We start from the raw sequence: 11013 nt of genomic DNA on the forward strand, positions 1-11013 counted from the left end.
GGGGGGGGATTTTTTTAGCAGATGCACTGTCATGGATGCCGCAATACAACTGCTCCAAAGCAGAAATAATTAAGCCAATGCTCCCATCCCATCAACTGCTCAAGTGATCAGCCAAGCCCAGGGGAGCGAAAAAGTGCCAATACCCGAAGATGTGTCTTCTCCTCTATAATCTGCCCTGAAGGATAAGTGGTTTCAAATTCACAGCAATGTTTGCTCAATCCGAAACAGACTAGCCTGGGTGGGGGCAAAACTTTATGTTCCAGAAAGTCATGAGGAGTTGTCATGACTCTAAAATGGTGGGACATTTTGGTTTTGTGAAAACATTACACCTAGTTAAGAGGCAATTTTGGTGGCCATTCCTCAAGAAAGACACTGAGGGCTACGTTGCCAGCTGTACGGTGTGTGCTTCAGCAAAGTGACATCAAGGAAAAACTCAGGGGCTTCTTCAAACAATAGCTGAGCCGTCAGCACCTTGGAGAGAGATCTCTATGGACTTTATTGTGCAACTCCCCCAAAGCGTGGGAAATACAGTAATTTGGGTGGTGACTAATCTGTTCTCCAAGCAAGTGGATTTTATTCCTTCTCAAAAAATCCCAACTGCCCGAGTCTTGCTAAACTGTTTCTGCATCATATTTATAGAATACATGGAGCACCACAACATATTATTTCAGATAGGGGGATATAATTCACCTCTAAGTTTTGGCAGGCCTTTGGGGACTTATTGGGATGACCCTTAGCTCGTCACCACCCACAAACAAATGGGGTGTGTGAACGAATGAACTCAGTATTGGAAGAATACCTTAGATGCTTTATTATCAACAAGATAACTAATCTCTTGCCACTTGTGGAAGTGTCATATAACTCTGTGCACATCAGTACTGGCTTCACCTTTTCAAGTGGCTACCAGTCAAGACTTCATATTTTATTTATTTTATTTTAATTCCATTTATATCCCGCCCTTCTCCGAAGACTCAGGGCGGCTTACAAGCTTAGCAGTAGCCTTCATTCTATGTATATGCCTGCTTATTAGGGCTTTCACGCCCCCCCCCAAGCGGCATTATTACAAAGTCAGCTTAATTGCCCCCAACAATCTGGGTCCTCATTTTACCTACCTCGGAAGGATGGAAGGCTGAGTCAACCTTGAGCCTGGTGGGATGCGAACCTGCACTAATTGCAGGCAGCTGGTGTTACTTAAGGAGGCATTAGCCCACTGCTCCACCATGCCAGAACTCCCCGTTAACTAACCTGGGATACCGTCCCTGAAGGTATGGGTCTCCCAAATACAAAAAGCACTCGCAGATACTCGTGATACCTATAAAGTACACACTGACAAAAAAGAACTGAGCCAAAACCTTTTAAAGTGGGAGATTATGTTTATCTATCTACTCACTATTTGGAGTCACTTCAACCTTCCAAGAAGTTCAGACCTAAGTTTGTGGGACCTTTCCCCATCAAACGCCTGATTAACCGTCACAATAGAATTAGACTTGCCAAAGTCATTGCACTGGCTCCATCTGTTTTTCATTGTAGTTTATTGAAACCCAAGGTTTCCTTGTCTCTTAGGCCAGTCCCTCTCCTTGTTTCCAAGCCTTTAATGATAAAGGGTGAACAATATTTTGAGGTGAAAGAGATATTGGATTCCCATAAGCACAGGGGAAACCTCCAACATTTAGTGGCATGGAAGGACATTCCTACCAGCCAGAATGAATGGGTTAATTCTCAGCCTTAGGCTAACGAAACATTTTCATAATCAATATCCTGATAAACCTAAATGATTGTTGTAATTGTCTTTTCTCTTCCATCTTTTGCAGGGTTAATCCTTTCTTTGGGAGGGCAGCATGTCAGGTCCCCTTTTACAGTGCCCTGCCATTCTGGTGGAGGGGAGGATGACAACGTTCTGGGGAAGCATTGTTTGTATGCTTTCACTTTGCTGCAACCACATGGGAATTAGTGAGGGGGATTGTGTGCGGAGATAGGACAGACTCCTTCCCAGCCACTTTCAGCCTGGTTCCAAGATGCCTTGAAGATGACCCATTATCTGTCCTGTACATCATGCTCTTAAAACAGCCTTGCAGCACATTTTGTCTGTTGCTGGACTGGTCAGGGGAGATGGGCTTTGAAGGGGGAAGAATAGTTTGGTGCTTTGCGTGGGAATGTTAGATTCCACTTAACTTTGCTACAACCACTGTTTCTCAGAAAAAGTTCTTTTGATTAAATACATGGCATCAAGAGTTGTACTTTCCTGAGAGGGACAACTTGTCCAGGTCCTTACAGGATGTTTGGAAAGTAAATTTCCACTTCAAACCAAAGACCTTTGCACATTGCATACAATAAGCAGCTTCCTCCCTTGTCTGGCTCCTTTCATGATGAGTAAGTTGACTGTTTCAAATGAAGCTCATTCCATGGATTTATATTTTTCCTGTGTTAAATCTTTTTTTTAGAACTAAGCGCACAATTCTCAATGAAGCTTGTTCCACATTCCATTTTCTCCTGTGTGGATCCCTTTATGACAAGTAAAGATGCTATAGTCATTAAATCCTTTTTCACACTCAGTGCATTTATATGGTTCCTCCCTTGTATGGATACTTTGTTGGCAAACAAGGTCTCTGTTGACAATCAAGGTCTTCCCCCATTCTAGACATTTATATGGGTTATCCCCTGTGTGGGTCCTTAGGTGGCGTGTAAGGTCTCTCTGATCAAAATAGCTCTTTCCACACTCCATGCATTTATGTGGTCTCTCCCCTGTGTGGATCCTTTTATGAGAATTAAGCTGTCCTTTCTTAGCAAAGCTCTTTTCACACTCAGTACATTTATATGGTTTCTCCCCTGTGTGGATTCTTTCATGATCAGTAAGATTTCCTTTCTGACTGAACTGTTTTCCACACTCCATACATTTATATGGTCTCTCCCCAGTGTGGATTCTTCTATGAGAATTAAGTTGTCCTTTCTGGGCAAAGCTCTTTTCACACTCCAGGCATTTATACGGTTTATCCCCCGTGTGGATCCTTTGGTGGCGAGTAAGATCTTTGTTGTCAAGAAAGCGCTTTCCACACTCCAAGCATTTATATGGTCTTTCCCCTGTGTGGATCTTTTGGTGTCGAGCCAGATTACAGTTTGTACTGAAGCCCTTTCCACACTCTGGGCATTTATAAGGTTTCTCCCCTGTGTGAACCCATTGATGAGAATTAAGCTGTCCTTTCTGAATAAAGCTCTTTCCACACTCCGGGCATTTATATAGACTCTCACCTGTGTGGATCCTTTGATGGGAAATAAGATCTCTATTCTCAATGAATCTCTTTCCACACTCCTTGCAACTATATGTTTTCTCCCCTGTGTGGGTCCTGTGATGACGAATTAGATGACCATTTGTTCTGAAGGCTTTTCCACACTCAGTACATTTATAAGGTTTTTCCCCTGTGTGGATCCTTTCATGACAAGAAAGATGTCCTTTCCTAGTAAATCCCTTTCCACACTCCAGGCATTTATATGGTCTTTCACCTGTGTGGATCTTTTGGCAGGAAATAATATTTCTATTGTCAATAAACCTCTTTCTCCACCCCAAGTATTTATTTAGTCTCTCCTCAGTGTGGATGTTTTCATGATGAGTAAGTGTTCTATCCTGACAAAAGCTTTTCGCATACTCCATGTATTTATATGTTCTCTCCCTTTTGTGGATCCTCTGATGATTAAAAATACTGTTGATGCTGAAGCTTTTTCCAGACTTCATGCACACTTTCACGTCTCTGCTCAGACTGAAATCCTTAACAACTTTTAGAGATGTATGTGGTTTGTATTTCCTATACAGTTTCTTAAGAAAAGTAAGAGAGAAGAAATTATTGACGTATTTTCCATAAGTTATAAAGCCTTTGGTCTGACTTCTGCTATACTCATGCAAATCAAACCTATTTTCTTCCCTTTTGCTGGATTTTCCCTTTTTCTTCCCTTTCTGGGTCAGGAAGTCATGGATTTCAACAGGAAGAGAAGTCGGGAACCTGTCGCCCATGTCTTCTGAGTGTCTTCTCTCTTGACTTTTTGGATCCCCTTCACAGTTAACTATTATTTCTTCTACTTCATGCTTTGTTGTTTGCAGTGGCATTAACCTCACCTGCTTGTCATTCTCCTTCTCCAGCCCATCACCTTCTTGGGAAAAAAGAAAAAGTCCCCATTAGAATTTAGAATGGTTAAGGAGGGGAGTCTACCCATCTCAAAAACATGCCTATTCATGTTCCAAGTTTGGCACCAGCTGTTTTGAGCAAAATTTCCCCTAAACACCCTATGTTTGTTTGTGATCTAATGGGGCTCTGGTCATTGATTGGTTTTATAAGATTAGGAAACGTTTGAAAGGAGTACACTAATTCAGGTGATGGCCAGGTAGGTGTCAATGATCGTCTTAAGCAACTGAGTGCAGGGATCTTCCCTGTTTACTTCCCTCTGAAAAAACCCTTCCCCAATGAATGGAATGCAGAGAAAAGAGGCTTACTCAGAGCAGCCATATTCCTAGAAAACTCCAGCAGGACTTCACTGCATAAGGCCCTCTGTGTGGGATCCAGCAGTGCCCACTCCTCCTCTGTAAAGTCCACAGCCACCTCTTCAAAGGAATTAGAGCCCTAGAAAAAGAATGTTCCTTATCATTCAGTCCCAGCAAAGACCTCGTTAAGTTTTCCCTCTTACTGCACAAAACCAAAAACAGAGCTTTGTAAGGGACCAAACAGACATTTTCTTATAGGAGAGGTTTATGTCTGTATGCGCACATAGTTTTGGGGGCTTGGAAACCTTGCCTCTGTCTTAACTTCACAAATCATGGCTTAGGTGTATCCAAGCTGTAGAATGGCAACACAGCCTCCATTGGGAGCCTCCCAGTGGCCCAGAATAACTCAGCAAGGAGGTTTTGGGGAGCAAAATCCCCTGACCTCATCTCAACCTGGGGACCAAATTCCAAATTTGTTAAAAAACAGGATACACCTACTTGGAATTTCTTCCCTAGCTTAATTCAAAACATTGGATATAAGCCTGTAAATCCAAGTCATTTGACTAACAATCTGACTGTTGCAGCCACATAGCACTGCATCCAGTTTTAGTCACCTCATTACAAAAAAGATGTTGAGGCTTTGGGGGAAAGTGCAAAGAAGAGCAACTAAGACGATTAAAAGCCTGGAGACTAAAACATATGAAGAATAGTTGCAGGAATTGGGTATGGCGAATCTAGAGAAAAGAAGGACTAGAGATGACAAGATAGCAGTATTCCAGTATTTGAGGGGCTGCCACAAAGAACAGGGGGACAACTTATTTTCCAAAGCACCAGAGGGCAGGACAAGAAACAATGGATGGAAACTAATCAAGGAGAGAAGCAACCTGGAATTAAGGAGAAATTTCATAAAAAGGAGGACAATTAACCAGTGGAAGTTGTGCATGTCCTTCATCACTGGAGGTTTTTAAGAAAAGACTGGACAGCCACCTGTCTGAAGTGGTATACGGTCTCCTGCTTGAGCAGGAGGCTGGACTAGAAGACCTCCAAGGTCCCTTCCAGCTCTATTCTGATTGGTTGGTTGGTTGATTAGGGAATTTTACATGGGAAATCTATTATTCCTTTTTAAGTGGATATGCTGGTACATTTCTGTATGGGTTTTTATGCTATTACTAGTCTCTTCAAGGATTTCATCTTTTTAATTGGCTTTCAGTAACTTTTTCAACACATAAATTACATTACCTAATACAAGCCTCTCAGTCTGTGAGTTGTCTCTTGTTTGTATCTTCAAAGTAATCTGAAAGTTGAATGTAAGTAATTCATTGGCTCATTCAGGGGTGTGGGGGAAGAACACACTGTGTTCAAATGAACAGAGATTCAGCATTTGGCAGAAAAAGCAGCTCACAAATAGAGAAAGCTTGAACTCTATTGCTTTTAGAGGAAACCTACACTTACCTGGCAAGGTGGCCCAAGTTGAATCCCCCTGAAAAATAGCTCTTGAGAAGGACTGGGTTGGTCTCCTCTTTCTTGGAGCTCTGCTGAGGTCTCCACTGTGAACAGCTCCTGCATCTGAAAGAACAGCCTCGTTTAGGATCCACTTTCAGAAGATCATAAGATCACGTTAGCTCACCTGCCTTACCCTTTGCCTCTCTACTTATCCTTCTACAACCCAGATAAAGAGAAGTCAAGGTTTCTCCTCTGTCTCTCTCCCTGCTATTTCTCAGTAAATCCCTGCAATTTTTGTGAAATGCTTAATTGCTTCTTTTTATTTCCCCTTTCCATTCTGATCAGGAGTTCTGTCTTTACCTTCTCCCCTTTTCTTGATAAGGTGTAGTGTTTCCTTCTTTGTAGATGAACTTGTTCCTGTTCTATCTCTACCTCCAGAACTATCTTCTTTTACAGTAGTGGCCAAAATTGTGGAAACCTTTTGGGAAAAGTGCACAGTAGAAATGCCACCTTTGGTTAAGTTTCAAGATCATGGCATCCAGCCCGCTCAATTCCTGGCAAATAGATGGGGAAGAAATGCAGGTAGTGACAGATTTTATTTTCCTGGGCTCCAAGATCACTGCAGATGGGGACTGTAGCCAAGAAATTAAAAGATGCTTGCTCCTGGGGAGGAAAGCCATGACAAATCTAAACAGCACACTAAAAAGCAGAGACATCACCCTGTCAACAAAAGTGCATATAGTCAAGGCTATGGTCTTCCCAGTTGCAATGTATGGAAGTGAAAGTTGGACCATAAAAAAGGCTGAGCGCCAAAGAATTGAGGCCTTTGAACTATGGTGCTGGAGAAGACTCCTGCGAGTCCCTTGGACTGCAAGGCGATCAAACCGGTCAGTCCGAGAAGAGATCAACCCTGACTGCTCTTTAGAAGGCCAGATCCTAAAGCTAAAACTCAAATACTTTGGCCACCTAATGAGAAGGAAGGACTCAGTGGAGAAGAGCCTAATGCTGGGAAAGATTGAGGGCAAGAGAAGAACGGGACGACAGAGAATGAGGTGGCTGGATAGAGTCACTGAAGCAGTAGGCGTGAGCTTAAATGGACTCCAGAAGATGGTACAGGACAGGAAGGCCTGGAGGAACGTTGTCCATAGGGTTGCAATGGGTCGGACACAACTTCGCAGCTAACAACAACAAAATTCCACCAAAGGAGCAATGTACACCAGACCATTCAAAGTGCCAATCAACAAGAGAACAAATCAGCTGCTGGGAATATAGCTCCAAACAAACAACTGCACCACCAACTGACCACACTGGAACCCAAGACCTTTATGAGCTAAGGAGAATAGGACAAGAAAATCCTGCTGCTGCTGCTACCTAGTTTGGTAATGAAACGTCCAGGAATTATATTAAAGCAAGCTCGGAGAACAAACCACAGCCAAAATCCAATCTCTAGCCTCCAGTATTCTGTGGCTGCCCAGTCTATGGCTTGTCTGCATCTTCCAGTTAGTCCCACATATCATTAGACCAGGGCTCTTCAAACCTGGCCCTTTTATGACTTGTGGACTTCGACTCCCAGAATTCCTCCGCCAGGCACGCTGGCTGAGGGATTCTGGGAGTCGAAGTCCACAAGTCACAAAAGGGCCAAGTATGAAGGCGCCCTGCCTTAGACCATCTCAGCACACGTTCTCTACCTGTGTTTTCTCTGCCCCTGCTTCGTAAAGAGGCATGTAAGAGGATGGAATTCCCTCTCACCTGCCGGCCTTCTCCGGGGGGCTCCCGGGGGACGGAGGAGGGCGGCGGGCCGAGCAGGAACCCTTCGGCCAGGGCCACCGCCTGGGCGCAGCTCTCCGCCCCGCACTCCCGCAGCCAGCCCGCCAGCTCCGGGGGCAGCAGGGCCAGCAGCTGCTCCAGCACCACCCGGTCCAGCATCTCGGCTTTGCCGCTCCGCTCGGGCCGCAGCCACCCGCGGCACAGCCGGTACAGGCGGCTGCAGAGCGCCCGGGGCCCCTCGTCCTCCCGGGGACGACAGCTGCGAAAGCGCCGGCGCTCGGCTTCGGAGCTGCGGGGCCCCTCAGGGAGGCCTCTCGGGTCGCCGCCGCCGCCGCCGCTCCCCGCCTGAAGGGCCGCTGCTGCTCCCGCCTCCGGAGACCCTCGGGCCGCCATTCGGCCTCCCGCTTCGGCGAAGCCCGAACGGGGGAAGCTCCCTCTGAGGCGGCCCTCGGTCACGGCGATCCCCCCCTCCCCCGCCCGCTCTTCTCCCTCGTCCCGCCCCTCTCCCGGTTTCAGGGGGGGGCCGAGAAGGGGCGGGGCTCCGCTTCCTCAGAGCTTCTGAGGCGGAGAAGAGCAGCTGCAAGTCGCTCCCGCCTCAAGTTCCCGCGCCCTCCTATCCCCTCAGAATCTCGGTCAGAGAGTGCTGCATCCTAGAGAGGGAGAAACCCTTATTAGCCCCCTTCCCCTCCCTCCCTTCGTTGACTGCTCCTGCCTAGAGCGTCTCCCACTGCAACCCACCGCTTCTCCTGTCAAAGATCTGCGCACGCTCCCTTCCTGGCGAACGTTCAAACCAGGGGGTCTTCAAACTTGGCTTTTTTTTAATGACTTGTGGACCTCAACTCCCAGAATTCCTCAGCCGGCTGAGGAATTCTGGGAGTTGAGGTCCGCAAGTCACAAAAGGTCCAAGTTTGAAGAGCCCTGGTTTAAACAAATCAGAGGGTGGGAAAAGATGGGACCGTGTGGAGAAAGGCGAAGGAGCTGGGGATGATGGGTACCAGGGATGAGCGGGGGTTGAAACAAGCAAATTGGCCTTGGCTGGAAACTGGTTGGATTGCTGCTTCTGGACAGCTGGGATTTCTTTTTTCCCCAGAATCCTCTTGGAAATGTGGACAGGTGGAAGAAATTGCAGAGGGAGGGGAGATCTGATGTAGGCTCTGGAAATAAGAGAAACAAAGCAAATATTTTTTGCTGCACCTTATAAGGCAGACAAGGAGTTACAGATAAGGGAATAATTAGTTATATTCAGGGAAGGAGTATGTCCAAGGAAAAGAATATGGACAAAGTCAAAGATGGATTCAACCCTACAGCTTCATTCTGTCCTCTTCAGACATTATTATGGGCCTTTAATCTTGGAATTCCTGACTACTTCCTATCCCATCCCTAACCAAGGCTTATCCTGCTTATGTAGACAAGGTTGACCAAGTGCCAGAAATTACCAATTGGGTTTTAGTCTTACCTGAGATTTCAGGAACCCAGTTAGTGGGTCTGTTTAACCAGAATCTTCCATGATGAATTTCAGTACTGGAGATTTAAGCTAAAAAAAAATCCGAAATGCCACCTTGTTTTCAAAGGAACCTAGGACAATTACTAGCCAACTGCATTAAGTTACAATATCTGAATTTCAAGGTCAGGCTTATTAACAGACACCCCCAAAATAGGCAACCACAATTCAGCCCAGTTAGTAGTACAAATTCAGCCCAGCTGGTCAATTTCTTGTTCAGCAGGTTTTGGAATCATTTTATATATATATATATATATATATATATATATATATATATATATATATATATATATATATATATATATATATATATATATATATATATATATATATATATTAAGTTAACAATTGGCTAAAGATGCTCTCTTGCTGATAACCCTATGACACATAATTCTTAGTTTATAACCGCTTGTTTAGTGACCAAAGTTACAGTGGTGCTGAAAAAGTGACTTACGACCATTTTTCACACTTATGACCATTGAAGCATCCCCATGGTCGGGTAGGCAACCTTGGCTTTTATGATTTGTGGACTTCAACTCCCAGGATTGCCTGGCTCAGGAATTCTGGGAGCTAAAGTCCATGAGTCATAAAAGAGCCAAGGTTGCCTACCCCTGCCCTAGACCATAGGCGTCAAACTTGCCGTGTCACGTGACGTGTCGCGATGTATTGTGACTTTTTTTGCATTGCTGGGGTGGGTGTGGTCTTTGCATGAAGCAATGATGCAGGCTGGCAATTTGACATCCCTGCCCTAGACAAAGGATACCTCACGTCATATTCAAGAAACTATCAAATTCAGTCATGGAATTTGGGAAATCTACAGATAGTCCTTGACTTACAGCCGTTCATTTAGTGACCGTGCAAAGTTACAACAGCACCGGGAAAAAGTGACTTATGGCCGTTGTCCACATTTACGACCTTTGTAGCATCCCCGTGATCCTGTGATCAAAATTCAAATGCTGGGCAACTGGCTCATACTTAGGACTGTTGCTGGGTCCCAAGGTCACGTGATCCCCCTTTTGCAACCTTCTGACCAGCAAAGTCAATGGGGAAATCAGATTCATTTAACAACCGGGTTACTAACTTAGCAACTCAGCCACTGTGGCAAGAAAGGCCATAAAAATGGGGCAAAACCCACTTAACAAATGTTTCACTTAACAACAGAAGTTTTGAGTTCAATTGTGGTTGTTAAGTCAAGAATTACCTGTACATAATTGGGAACAAAAATAATTTGGGCAATGTAGATTGAAGGAGGGACATGGAGTTTGGAATTCATTTACCTTGGTTATATTAAATGTTAAAGGCACACATAAAATAAGGGTAAATGTCAAAAGCATTAACATGGACGTTTACTCCCCGAAGAATGGCTAAAAAATAATTTTGCAAATTGCACACACCCTTTTCACCTCTTTCTACAGCTCGGTGGTTCTTCCTCTTGTTTTTCTTCCATCTACTGGGGTATACCACTGTTGTGATTCCTCACCAGCCCGTGGATCCAGCAGCTGAGTCTGAGGACTCAGAGGAGGAGGAGGGGCCTGGAGTGACATTAGAGTCAGAGGAAGGCTCTGAGGAGCTCCAAGACTTATAGTCGGAGAAGATGTCTGGCCCCTCTACTCCTGCTCATGCTGAGACACAGCTGTGCTGGGAGTCTGAGTGGGACAGTGATGAAGCGCAGCTGGGAAATATCCAGGATGTGTGACAGCGCTGGCAAGAAGAGAGCAGGACCAAGGAATGCAATGGGGTGGCTCCAAAGGTAAAGGAGCAGGCATTAGGAAAGCCACGCCTTGACTGCATAATAAAAGGGAAGGTGTAGGAGGTGCTGGTTGCCAAAGGCCAA

At 45.1% G+C, this 11013-nt stretch overlaps 1 protein-coding gene across 1 annotated transcript; it reads right to left on the reverse strand.

Moving 5' to 3' along the window:
* Nucleotides 1–1241: 1241 nt before the first annotated feature.
* On the reverse strand, nt 1242–8141 carry LOC308661176 (uncharacterized protein). The gene is made up of 5 exons (XM_081316010.1): nt 7661–8141; nt 5921–6034; nt 4481–4607; nt 4106–4140; nt 1242–3808 (listed from the first exon to the last, which is right to left on the reverse strand). The coding sequence occupies exons 1-5, from the start codon at nt 8069–8071 to the stop codon at nt 2459–2461; spliced, it is 2037 nt and encodes a 678-aa protein (XP_081172136.1). The 5' UTR covers nt 8072–8141; the 3' UTR covers nt 1242–2458.
* Between the last annotated feature and the right edge of the window lie 2872 nt (nt 8142–11013).

The sequence above is a fragment of the Vipera berus genome (genome assembly GCF_964194415.1).
Source record: "Vipera berus genome assembly, chromosome: 2".
Lineage (NCBI taxonomy): Eukaryota > Metazoa > Chordata > Lepidosauria > Squamata > Viperidae > Vipera > Vipera berus.